The 13,964-nt window shown below is 43.8% G+C and overlaps 1 protein-coding gene across 1 annotated transcript; it reads left to right on the forward strand.

Moving 5' to 3' along the window:
- The first annotated feature begins 169 nt into the window (after positions 1 to 169).
- Positions 170 to 10,669, forward strand: amh (anti-Mullerian hormone). The gene is made up of 8 exons (XM_034179184.1): positions 170 to 199; positions 7,649 to 7,703; positions 7,908 to 8,177; positions 8,241 to 8,410; positions 8,500 to 8,611; positions 9,297 to 9,413; positions 9,487 to 9,888; positions 9,984 to 10,669. The coding sequence occupies exons 1-8, from the start codon at positions 170 to 172 to the stop codon at positions 10,388 to 10,390; spliced, it is 1,563 nt and encodes a 520-aa protein (XP_034035075.1). The 3' UTR covers positions 10,391 to 10,669.
- The last annotated feature ends 3,295 nt before the right edge of the window (positions 10,670 to 13,964 follow it).

Below are 13,964 nucleotides of genomic sequence, written 5' to 3' on the forward strand. Positions count from 1 at the left end.
AACTGTAGACCTGCACAAGGCTGGGATGGACTACAGGACAACAGGCAAGCAGCTTGGTAGAAGACAACAACTGTTATGATTATTTATTAGAAAGTGGAAGAAACACAAGATGACTGTCAATCTCCCTCTGTCTGGGATTCTATGCAAGATCTCACTTTGTGGGGTAAGGATGATTCTGAGAAAGCTCAGAATGACACAGGTAGACCTGGTCAATGACCTGAAAAGAGCTGGGACCACAGTTACAAAGATTACATTAGTAACACATGATGCTGTCATGGTTTAAAATCCTGCAGGGCAGCAAGGTCCCCCTGCTCAAGCCAGCACATGTCCAGGCCCATTTGATGTTCACCAGTGACCATCTGGATGATCCAGAGGAGGTATGGGAGAAGGTCATGTGGTCAGATGAGACCAGAATAGAGCTTTTTGGAATCAACTCCACTTACCATGTTTAGAGGATGAGAACAACCCCAAGAAAACCATCCCAACTTTGAAGCATGGAGGTGGAAACATCATACACTGGGGGTGCTCTTCTGCAAAGGGGACAGGACGACTGCACCGTATTGAAGGGAGGATGGATGGGGTCATGTATTGCGAGATTTTGGCAAACAACCTCCTTCCTTCAGTAAGAGCATTGAAGATGGGTCATGGCTGGGTCTTCCAGCATGACAATGACCCCAAACACACAGCCAGGGCAGCCAGTTGGGTCATGCCCAGCTCTCCACAATTTCTCTTATACTCACTCGACTGGTAAGCCACTGAAAGCCGAGATAGGCATGTCCCAACTTGTCCTCTGACACTCCAAAACGGAGGTGTTCTTTGTCTTGCTCCATCAGCGAATCCGTCGTGATGCGCGAAGCCTCCGCGCAGCTTTCCATGGCAAAATCACTTGTTAAAAGTGAAATCTGCCGGAAAATGGCTGATGTCCAGCTCTTGTGATAACCAGAGAAATTGCACATGATGGTCCTGGATCCATACAGCGATCCGTTTAGAAATGAAATGGTCGTTTCTGCCTGTCGATCGCGGCTCGGAGCGCGGCGCGCCGTGCGCCATTGTGGGCCGTCCTTAAAGCGGTAGTAACACTCCTTAATCTCTGCGAAGCCCATAAAATTTTCACTGAAAGCCATGTGAATTTTCCGAATGGTTTCCAGCTGCCTGTCTCTAACAGTTTCTGAAAAAATTCTGATGGAACAAAACCCAAATCATTCCGCCATTTCCTCGCAATGAAAAAACGACGAGAGGGGAGGACCAGTGCTCACTCAAAGCGTGCCCACAGGCGAATGACGCAACCGACAGGCGTGAAAAAACTCACACATGCGCACGAAGGTTCAAGCTTGGCTGACGTAAAAACATATGAATCAAATCCATATATTATCATATATATATATATATATATATATATCAAATCCAAACAGTATAGTACTGTACGGTAAATCTGTATGGAGTAGGCATTTCTCCAGTGTTCGGCCTTCTGACTTTGGTCTTCATAATCATCATGTAATGGCCCAGTCACATGGCACTTAACAAAGGGCAACGAAGCCCTGACGAAACAAGAAATCTGGACTTCTGTTGACTTTCGTTGGCATCGTTTAACCTTCGTGAAGCTTCGTTCCTGCAGATGACGCTTTGTCAGGATTTTTAAACTGTTGAAAAATTTGAACGAAGGGCAACGAAAACCTCAATTCATCCGTGTTTCGTTTTGCTGTCGTTCTCGACATTTTTTAATCGTATGTTTAGTTTTTCTAACATTATTGTTTAGTTTGACTTCGTTCGAGCAGCTGAATGTTTTCACACAGTGCAGAAGGTGCTTTGTGAGCGCTGCTGCCGCCGCTGTGTTCATGTACTGTTGGAAATTACAGGGCGAACTCAGCCTGTTTGCTTGGACTTTTTTATCTGGGTGGGGGGTCAGCTTCAGTGGGCTCAGGCACCTTATATAAGGAAGAATTAATCTTTTGTGTGGATACAATTAAGTATTTTGCCACAAGCAACTGCTGAATTCGAAACAACAAAAAAGTTGTGTAATTTCTCTTTCGTCCACCTTTTCTCAACGAATTGTGACTTTTTTTTACTTTTTCCCTTTTGTTCAGGAATCGTCGTGTGCCGTGTGACTGGACCATAAGGCAACATCCCACTGGTTTCTATAAATGGTCTAACTTCAGCTATCTGGTTTAGATTATATACTTTAGCCCCTATATATATATATATATATATATATATATATATATATATATATATATATATATATATATATATATATACACTCAACAAAAATATAAACGCAACACTTTTGGTTTTGCTCCCATTTTGTATGAGATGAACGCAAAGATCTAAAACTTTTTCCACATACACAATATCACCATTTCCCTCAAATATTGTTCACAAACCAGTCTAAATCTGTTATAATGAGCACTTCTCCTTTGCTGAGATAATCCATCCCACCTCACAGGTGTGCCATACCAAGATGCTGATTAGACACCATGATTAGTGCACAGGTGTGCCTTAGACTGTCCACAATAAAAGGACACTCTGAAAGGTGCAGTTTTGTTTTATTGGCGGGGGGGATACCAGTCAGTATCTGGTGTGACCACCATTTGCCTCATGCAGTGCAACACATCTCCTTCGCATAGAGTTGATCAGGTTGTCAATTGTGGCCTGTGGAATGTTGGTCCACTCCTCTTCAATGGCTGTGCGAAGTTGCTGGATATTGGCAGGAACTGGTACACGCTGTTGTATACGCCGGTCCAGAGCATCCCAAACATGCTCAATGGGTGACATGTCCGGTGAGTATGCCGGCCATGCAAGAACTGGGACATTTTCAGCTTCCAAGAATTGTGTACAGATCCTTGCAACATGGGGCCGTGCATTATCCTGCTGCAACATGAGGTGATGTTCTTGGATGTATGGCACAACAATGGGCCTCGGGATCTCGTCACGGTATCTCTGTGCATTCAAAATGCCATCAATAAAATGCAGCTGTGTTCTTCGTCCATAACAGACGCCTGCCCATACCATAACCCCACCGCCACCATGGGCCACTCGATCCACAACATTGACATCAGAAAACCGCTCACCCACACGACGCCACACACGCTGTCTGCCATCTGCCCTGAACAGTGTGAATTCATCCATGAAGAGAACACCTCTCCAACGTGCCAAACGCCAGCGAATGTGAGCATTTGCCCACTCAAGTTGGTTACGACGACGAACTGGAGTCAGGTCGAGACCCTGATGAGGACAGCGAGCATGCAGATGAGCTTCCCTGAGACGGTTTCTGACAGTTTGTGCAGAAATTCTTTGGTTATGCAAACCGATTATTTCAGCAGCTGTCCGAGTGGCTGGTCTCAGATGATCTTGGAGGTGAACATGCTGGATGTGGAGGTCCTGGGCTTGTGTGGTTACACGTGGTCTGTGGTTGTGAGGCTGGTTGGATGTACTGCCAAATTCTCTGAAACGCCTTTGGCGACGGCTTATGGTAGAGAAATGAACATTCAATACATGAGCAACAGCTCTGGTTGACATTCCTGCTGTCAGCATGCCAATTACACACTCCCTCAAATCTTGCGACATCCGTGGCATTGTGCTGTGTGATAAAACTGCACCTTTCAGAGTGGCCTTTTATTGTGGACAGTCTAAGGCACACCTGTGCACTAATCATGGTGTCTAATCAGCATCTTGATATGGCACACCTGTGAGGTGGGATGGATTATCTCAGCAAAGGGGAAGTGCTCACTATCACAGATTTAGACTGGTTTGTGAACAATATTTGAGGGAAATGGTGATATTGTGTATGTGGAAAAAGTTTTAGATCTTTGAGTTCATCTCGTACAAAATGGAAGCAAAACCAAAAGTGTGGCGTTTATATTTTTGTTGAGTGTGTGTGTGTATATATATATATATATATATATACCGATAATATAACCGATAATTATTGAAGATAAAGTTGTCATTATCGGATTATCTTTTCAGATAACTTTGAAAACCATTATCGGACTAATTATCTTCCGATGAATCCATTAACATGGTAAACAAAGGTGAACAGATGTGCAGTTCTACCCTTTGCAAACAGTGGAGAGCTGTTTTTATAAGAAACCACTCTATCCTCTGCAGGTAAAGAACTGGTCACCAAAAAATAAAAAAACATTTATTTTAATACCATACTGATACACGGCCAATATCACCCAAGTCATCCAGAGGCATACATTTTTAACTTATGGTTCAAATTTTAACCAAACTTATTTCGGATGAGTTATTTAAATTAATGTCACTTCTGAAGTTTTATAAAGTGAAAATATCAGATATATGTTTTAGTCTTTAAGTAATGCGCTAATTTTTAAGGTTTTAGTGTGGGCATGCTGTGCCCAGCGGTGCATTATGGGTAGGATAGGGTAATCTCAGTACGTTCACGACAGGAGATATGCACTTGAGACACTCTAATCAGGATAACAGCATTAAACTCTAGTGCCTAAAATTCTCGTGAATATATTCTCTGGGTTTATAGACATTTTTGTGTTTGCTTTTATTAAATTCCATGCATCTTAAACATAGCAAGTAGCAACACAGATTATCTGGAATTTTGTTTTGGCAAGTTTTCGAGGTCTCTTCTGCCATCTACTGGCCAGTATTGTTCATGGCAGTGCTCAGACGCTGAGCAGACACTGTACCACAGAACCACACGGTGTAAAAGTTCAGAGCGCCCGATTTATGTTCTCACACACATTGTACGTTCAAAAACTACACGTCGGACTCGACGTAAACGTAAACAGAAGCTTTTTTTTTTAAAGCTTAATTTACAAAAACTCTCGATGGGAGACATCAAAGTTTAAAAAAACAAAATAAAACAAAAACATTACAAGACAGCTCTGCTGTGTTTGCTCAGGTACAAGAATATCAAATAGGTTTGATTTTCTTCTGACCATACGATCGGTGATCAGGAGGTGGTCGTGAGATGTTAAACGCAGCTTGTTACTCCATGTATACTAAACAATGCAGGACGCGCGATTAACCTGAAACTCGGTGCAATCCAAAAAATTCTCACACGAATGAAAAATCAGCTGGAAAAGGGCTCAAAACTCACACTGGCACCAGTAGTTGGCAGTGTCCTATTTATTTTGACACTGGTTATATCAGACGGTTACAACTTGGCTTTTTTTTTTTTTTTTTGAAAATGACTTTTTTTTTTTTTTTTACAAATAAAAAATGGCATATTTTACAAAAGCACATTTATCTGTAAACACCAACACACAACACACCTCACATTAACGTTAATCAGTGTAGAGGAGGCACATTTTACCCAGAATGCCATCTGTCTGTGTTTGTTACAAAACTTCAGAATTAGTGCATTATTCAACATTAAAAGATATATGTTATATCTTAACTTTGCACAAATGACAGAATTGACATTAATTGAGTTATTCTATCAGTATTCATTTTATTTATACACCAAACCATAACTCAGGAGGGCATTATTTTCCAAGACCTCGGCCTGATGGCAGCACTGTGATTGGTTAGAGTTGAGCTTTCTGGTTCTTCTTAGTTGTGTCTGTGGTGGAAGCTATGTAGTAAACTGGAGCTTTTAGCGGGTAAAGAAAGACATAAGTGCTGACTCGTTGTTTGGGACTGTTATCACTTTTAATGCTTCCTTCCGATACATTTTTGGGTGGTTTATCGTTTTATCTTTATCAAAGATAACTTTTCAGTTTTTATATATATATATATATATATACGAGGTCTATTAGAAAAGTATCCGACCTTATTATTTTTTCAAAAACCATATGGATTTGAATCACGTGTGATTACATCAGACATGCTTGAACCCTCGTGGGCATGCGAGAGTTTTTTCACGCCTGTCGGTTACGTCATTCGCCTGTGGGCAGTCTTTGAGTGAGGAGTCGTCCACCCGCTCGTCGATTTTTTTCATTGTTTAGGAATGGCTCAGAGACTGTTGCTTTGTTTGATAAAATTTTTTTCAAAACTGTAAGGCACAACTGAGTGGACACCAGTCAATAAATTCAGCTGGTTTTCGGTAAAAATTTTAACGGCTGATGAGAGATTTTGGTCTGGTAGTGTCGCTTTAAGGACGGTCCACGGCGCCTGACGGCGATCTGCGCTTCGAGGCGGCAGCGTCTCGCCGTTTCAAGTTGAAAACTTCCACATTTCAGGCTCTGTTGACGCAGTAAGTCGTCAGAGAACAGAGAACTTTCAGAAGAAGTCGGCATGAGGAGTTTATTCGGACATTCCATTGTTAATGGTCATTTTGTAATGAAAGAACGTGCGGGCAGAGTCGCATGTCGGGCTGGACCCGACCGCGGGGGGTCGCGGCAGGAAAAACACCTCCGTTGGAAATCTTAACGGGCAAGTTGGAACATGCCCAAGCTGTTAAACAATTTCTCAGTTACTCACTTGTTGAAAGCCATTAAAAGCCGCCTGAATTCTACAAATGGTTTTCAACACGGAGGTGTTTTTCCTGTCGCGGCGCACACAGATTTGCCGAGTCGTCACGGAAACGACTCGGCAAATTTGCGCGTACGTCTTTCATTAAAAAAATGTCCTTAAACAGTGGAATGTCCGCATAAATTCCTCATGCCGGCCTCTTCTGAATCTTCTCTGTTCTCTCACGATGTCCTGGGTGAATTAAGCCTTAAATTAGGATGGTTTCAGCTCGAAACAGGCTGACGACAGCGCCTGGAAGCGCTGCAGGACGTCCCGCTCCGTGGGAAGTCCTTACACCGACAGAAACACCCCATAATCTCTCATCAGCCGTTAAACTTTTCACAGAAAACCAGCTTAATTTCTCGAATAGTGTCCACTCGGATATTCCTCACAGGTCCAGAAAAAATTTTGATAAAGCAACGCGCGCCGTCTCGAGCAGCGTGTGAAACAAAGGAATTCAGCCGAGAGGGCGGGACCACATCTCACTCAAGGCCTGCCCACAGGGAAATGACGTAACCGACACGCGTGAAAAAACTCACGCATGCGCACGAGGGTTCAAGCATGATTGGTGTAATCGCATGTCATTCAAATCCATATAGTTAAAAAAAAAATAAAAGGGTCGGTTTATTATCTAAGAGACCTCGTATATATATATATATATATATATATATATATATATATATATATATATATATATATATATATAAGGATTAAACAACTCGAAGCCGTGCATTATACAGTTTGAATTTTATATATAGATATATATATATATATGATAACAAAATGTAAATTCCTCCACTGCTGTTTTCATTGAAGAAAGTAAAGTATTGGTCGTAAAGCTGTGCTGCGCCTCCCTCAGTGTTTTCCGGCGCCTCTGCAGATAAGGAGAAAGGTTTCCATTCTCTTGTGTTTGCTCAGAAAAAGCTGCTATTTTTTCCTGTCGGATCAAAAGCACCTTTTCAGTGCTTTTGGATCGTCCTCACACAGAATCCACAGTCCAAGGACGCTCCATGTTGTTGGGATGCTTCAGTCGTCTGCTGCTCTGGGGGGGGGGGGGGGGGGGGGGAATGATATAAACCATGCTGCTGAGCGTGACCCTCCCAAAACAAGCCCCCAACAAACGACTGACCGCAGCCTCGTGTCTGCACCGTGAAGGATGCTGTTTGTGCATGTTGTCGGGACATTTTTGCTCTGCTGGACCTGGCGGTGTGTGTTCACACAGGCCTCCTACAGAGACAGACAGCAGCCAGCCCCGCCCTTTGATCCCACAACAGCAGGTTGGACCACAGCTCACACATGCTTCTGTTTTCTGAAACGTAGCTTGTTTGAAATTTTCTGTTGCAAAATTTGGTTTCCCTGTGTGTGTGTGTGTGTGTGTGTGTGTGTGTGTGTGTGTGTGTGTGTGTGTGTGTGTGTGTGTGTGTGTGTGTGTGTGTGTGTGTGTGTGTGTGTGTGATTTCAATGAATTTGTTCTCTTTAAGATGAAGGAGATTCTGCGAGGTCCGACTTGGTGGGGAACGCCACAGTCAGTGGGACGGACGTGTCCGACCCTGCAGACACGCCGTGTTTTCTGCATGATGTTTTTGCAGCGCTGCATGAAGCTGCAGAAGAAGATGCAGACGTGACGAGCAGCAGCTTGGCTCGGTTTGGAATCTGCAGTGGGTCCAACGCGTCATCAGTCTTATCAGACCTTTCTCAGGCAATTAAGGGAAAATACAGAAGTGTCCTGGAGGCTGTGAATCCCAGCAGAGGTACAGCAGCAGCACGTTCAGGGCTGAGTGTTTAATTTTCTGATGTCTGATTTTGTCCGTCAGTGCGTCTGTCTGAGGACAGGGACAGTGGAGCGGTCACGCTTACTGTGGATGTCCCACAGTCTGCTTTGCTCAAACGGAAGCCGGTGCTGTTCTTAGCATTTGAAGGTGTCCTCAGAGCCGAGGACCTGGACGTCACTTTTACAAGTCTGTCCCTGCGTCCGAGCTCACAGGTGAAAAACGGTCGTTTATTGTCCGTCTGTTTTTTAGAATAAAAACCTTTTTGTAACATGACATGATTTGCTGTCGTTTCCTTTTGCAGAGTGTGTGTATTTCAGAGGGGACGCAGTACGTCATACTGACAGTAAAGTCATCAGCAGACGAACTTCCCCAGACATGGAACTTATCTGCCACGACAAAATCTCCTGATAAGGGTAAAACCCGGGTCCTATCCTGATGATCTGTGGCTCCGTCTGCGGGTGCAGACGTGTTGATTTTAATCAGCTGATTGTCCACATCGGCAGTCTGGCCTGTTTCACACCAGATGCATTGTGGGTACCTGGCAGCTGTAAAGCGTGTCAATTTTTCATTTCAGCATTTCATCACAAATATCTGAGATAATATACATTTTGCTGCATGATTAATTATACAACCCCAAAGCAGAAAAAAGTGCAGTGATACTGACATTTACTTTAACGTCTTTGTCACTGCAGGCAGTTTGAACCCAAGATGTTTCATGGTTTGTGTGATCGGTGTCTTTTCATTTTTTTAATATACGTCCATTCCTTCATTTAATGTAAGAATCACTGCAGGCTGCTTTCCCCAACCCCTCTTTTCATTCAACCTTTTTTGATTTGGGTTTAGATGCCATCAAAGAAGTCATTGGTGCAATATTTCTATTGAGTCCAATTTTAATATGAATTTATAATTAGCAGGTACCCAGGCTGTCACCTGTAACCAAAGCTCCCTGAGGTGAAGCATTAAGATGAAATTTTCCAAAGTGTTGACTTTCATTTCATATAATGATTGTGTTGAATTTACTTTTGTTGTGCATACAGAGTCTTTTCCATTTGACAGTTGGGTTTGTGTGCACCCTCCTCATAATTTCATTCTTTGCAGGACGAAGCCTAAAACATATTCTCATTGGTGGTAAATCAGGACGCAACTTTGACTTGACAACATTTCTGCTGGTCTTCAGTGAAACAGGAGCTAACCCAAGGTCGGCTATGCTCTCAGGTCACGATGTAGTGGAAGTTCTTTCAGACAGTAATATGGGCTGTCTTCCTCAGATATCCAGGTCCACAGCAAGGATCTTCAGCCTCCTTCTCCTTCCTGTGTGAGCTGAAGCGCTTCCTGCGTAACCTCCTGCCTCAGGATCACCTGGGTTCCTCTCCGATCCAGCTGGACTCCTTGCAGTCCCTTCCCTCTGTGCAACTGGGTGTGTCCTCCAGTGAAACCCTGCTGGCTGGACTGCTCAACTCCTCTGCACCCATGATCCTGTCCTTCAACAGCCGAGGCTCCGTGCTTAAGGAGCTCCAGGGAGAGCTGGTGCTGTCTCCTGGCCTTCAGGAGGAGATTAGGCTGAGGTTGGAGCAGAGGGTGATGCAGGTTACTAAACTCATAACGGATGAAGATGTAGACCACATCGCGCTGAAGAGCATAAGAAGGCTCACAGAGTTCAGCACGTTTCCAAAGAAGGAACAACCAACAGGTGAACCAGAGCACCAGTCTCCAAAAAGCACAACACACGTTTACTGAAAGGGTTATTTTATTTTTTACTGAATGGTTCTTCTGTGTGTTCTGTAGGAGAGAGGCAGTTTTGTGCCTTTATCCTGCTGAAGGCCCTGAAGACCGTGAGCCGTGTGTACGAGGTGCAAAGAGGACTGCGGGCCACCAGAGCGGACCACAGCAACCCGCAGAGGGAACACGTTTGCAGCTTGAAGAGCCTTACCGTGTCCCTCCGTCAGCTGATCGTCGATCCAGACACCGCCACCATCAACAACTGCCACGGCAGCTGTGCTTTCCCTCTGGTCCGAGCCAACAACCACGCCATCCTGCTAGACTCTTACATCAGCAACGGGAACGCGCAGGAGCGCGCGCCCTGCTGTGTGCCCTCAGCCTACGACCCTCTGGAGGTCTTCGACCTGAAAGCAGAAGGGATTTTTTTGTCCATTAAACCCAATGTGGTTGCAAAGGAGTGTGAATGCCGTTAACAGCATTGTCACATGACTCGTGACGTGGTGTGTGCAGGGGAGGAATGTGACGCGCAAAGTCTTAACATGTTCCATACAGTATGCAAATGGGAAATATTCTGGAATTGGATTAGACAATGTCATAATTTTGCTGTTGCAAAAGACGTCCAAAAGTGTGTGACGCCGTGGTTTTGTACTGTACGCAAGCATTTTTCACATTTCCAAATTAGATTTTTCTTCCAGAATAATTAAAGTCTAATCCAAAACCATTTAACAGAAAACCAAATTACAGTCTTGCTGAGCAGCAGATTCTGACTTTGAAATCGGAAACACGTGAAATAAATATGAAGAACCCTAAAACAATCATTTATATATTCAAATACAAAATCAATGGGGTCATAAATACCCCCACTCATTAGTCGCTAAAATGGCTCGGTTGCTTGAAGGTTAAGCCCCACCCATTTAAAGTTAAATACTTTGCAAACTTGCGAGGTGGCCGAGGCCTGTTCTGAGCCTCGCTCCAACTCTGGAAATACTTCGAGAAATGGTGACAGATTATGGAATTTTCATCTTGGTCAGGTTCACACAAAGTGCATGGAACATGTGCACTACGAGCTGTTTATAGATGTGCAGATGTAGGCAGAGTTACACGTGTTTGTTTGCACAACAACAGTATTTGTCACATTCACAAATCATCATTTATTGGAACGTGTCTTGTTACCTCATTAGTTATGGTAGTTTTTAGTCTCTTCTTTCATATACAGTGAGGAAAATAAGTATTTGAACACCCTGCGGTTTTGCAAGTTCTCCCACTTTGAAATCATGGAGTGGTCTGAAATTTCCATCTTAGGTGCATGTCCACTATGAGAGACATAATCTAAAAAAAAAAATCCAGAAATCACAATGTATGATTTTTTAATAATTTATTTGTATGTTACTGCTGCAAATAAGTATTTGAACACCTGTGAAAATCAATGTTAATATTTGGCACAGTAGCCTTTGTTTGCAATTACAGAGGTCAAACGTTTCCTGTAATTTTTCACCAGGTTTGCACACACCGCAGCAGGGATTTTGGTCCACTCCTCCATACAGATCTTCACTAGATCTTTCAGGTTTGGAGTTTCAGCTCCCTCCAAATATTTTCTATTGAGTCCAGGTCTGGAGACTGGCCAGGCCACTCCAGGACCTTGAAATGCTTCTTACGGAGCCCCTTCTTAGTTGCCCTGGCTGTGTGTTTGGGGTCATTGTCATGCTGGAAGACCCAGCCATGACCCATCTTCAATACTCTTACTGAGGAAAGGAGGTTGTTTGCCAAAATCTCGCAGTACATGACCCCATCCATCCTCCCTTCAATACGGTGCAGTCGTCCTGTCCCCTTTGCAGAAGAGCACCCCGAGAGTATGATGTTTCCACCCCCATGCTTCACGGTTGGGATGGTTTTCTTGGAGTTGTTTTCATTCTCTAAACATGGTAAGTGGAGTTGATTCCAAAAAGCTCTATTCTGGTCTCATCTGACCACATGACCTTCTCCCATGCCTCCTCTGGATCATCCAGATGGTCACTGGTGAACTTCAAACGGGCCTGGACATATGCTGGCTTGAGCAAGGGGACCTTGCTGTCCTGCAGGATTTTAAACCATGACAGCATCATGTGTTACTAATGTAATCTTTGTGACTGTGGTCCCAGCTCTCTTCAGGTCATTGACCAGGTCCTCCTGTGTAGTTCTGAGCTTTCTCAGAATCATCCTTACCCCACAAAGTGAGATCTTGCATAGAATCCCAGACAGAGTGAGATTGACAGTCATCTTGTGTTTCTTCCACTTTCTAATAAATAATCATAACAGTTGTCTTCTACCAAGCTGCTTGCCTGTTGTCCTGTAGTCCATCCCAGCCTTGTGCAGGTCTACAGTTTTTTCCCTGGTGTCCTTAGACAGGTCTTTGGTCTTGGCTATGGTGGACAGGTTGGAGTGTGATTGAGTGTGTGAACAGGTAACAAGTTCAAACAAGTGCAATTAATACAGGTAAAGAGTGCAGAATAAGAGGGCTTCTTAAAGAAAAATTAACACGTCTGTGAGAGCCAGAATTCTTGCTGGTTGGTAGGGGGTAAAATACTTATTTTATGCAATAAAATGCAAATTAATTATTTAAAAATCATACAATGTGATTTTCTGGATTTTATTTAGATTCTGTCTCTCACAGTTGAAGTGTACCTACGATAAAAATTACAGACCTCTCCATGATTTCTAAGTGGGAGAACTTGCAAAACCGCAGGGTGTTCAAATACTTATTTTCCTCACTGTGTGTATATATATATATATATATATATATATATATACATACATATATATATATATACATATATATATATATATATATATATATATATATACGAGGTCTGTTAGAAAAGTATCGGACCTTTTTATTTTTTTCAAAAACCATATGGATTTGAATCATGTGTGATTGCATCAGCCAAGCTTGAACCTTCGTGCGCATGCGTGAGTTTTTTCACGCCTGTCGGTTGCGTCATTTGCCTGTGAGCAGGCTTTGAGTGAGCACTGGTCCACCCCTCTCTTCGTTAAGGAAATGGCGGAATGATTTGGAGCTTTGCTGCATCAATTTTTTCTGAAACTGTGAGAGACCTCCAGGTGGACACCATTCGGGAAATTAATATGACTTTCAGGGACCATTTTCTGGGGATTACACAGATTAAGGAGTGCTCCAGCCGGTTTAAAGACCGCCCACAGCGTCTGAGAGCACGGTGCGCTCTGAGCGCCGATCGACAGGCTCAAACCCCGCTGAAACAACCAGATCATTTCCAACGTGAAGGCTTTGTTGATCCGGGACATCGTCTGACTTTCACAAAAAGGCAGAAGGCGTGGACATCAGCACTTTTTCGGCACATTCCACTGTTACAGGAGTTTTTTCATGGAAAAAGAAGCGGATAAATGCGCCACCGTGCCGCTCATGGCGCGGGACAAAACCACCTCCGTGTTGGTCTCTCTGGACGGCTTTCAGGTGGCTTTCAGACGGCTTCCGGTTGCTTTTCAGTCGTGTGAATATCCGAGAAATTGAGCATGAGCTGGACATGCCCCAACATGTCCTGTGAGGCTTCATCACAGCGTTGCTTTGCGCCATGCAGCTCCCGCTCCTCTTTCCATGACAAAAACTCCTGTAACAGTGGAATGTGCCGTTCATTTCTAAACTGGACGCTGTCTTGATCCGGTATGTAGTCTGACTAGCACAGGAATTGCGGAAGACGTGGACATCAGCACTTTTTCGGCACATTGAGACAGACGTGCGGAGGAATTCCGCGCGGAGCCGCATGGCGCAAAGCAACGCCGTGATGAAGCCTCACAGGACATGTTGGGGCATGTCCAGCTCATGCTCAATTTCTCAGATAATCACACGACTGAAAAGCAACCGACAGCCGTCTGAAATCCACCTGAAAGTCGTCCTCAGAGACCAACACGGAGGTGGTTTTGTGCCGCGTAATCAACGGCTCCGTGGCGCATCCCTCTGCTTTTCTTTCCATGAAAAAAACTCCTGTAACAGTGGAATGTGCCGAAAAGTGCTGATGTCCACGCCTTCTGCCTTTT

This window comes from Thalassophryne amazonica, chromosome 10 (assembly GCF_902500255.1).
Source record: "Thalassophryne amazonica chromosome 10, fThaAma1.1, whole genome shotgun sequence".
Lineage (NCBI taxonomy): Eukaryota > Metazoa > Chordata > Actinopteri > Batrachoidiformes > Batrachoididae > Thalassophryne > Thalassophryne amazonica.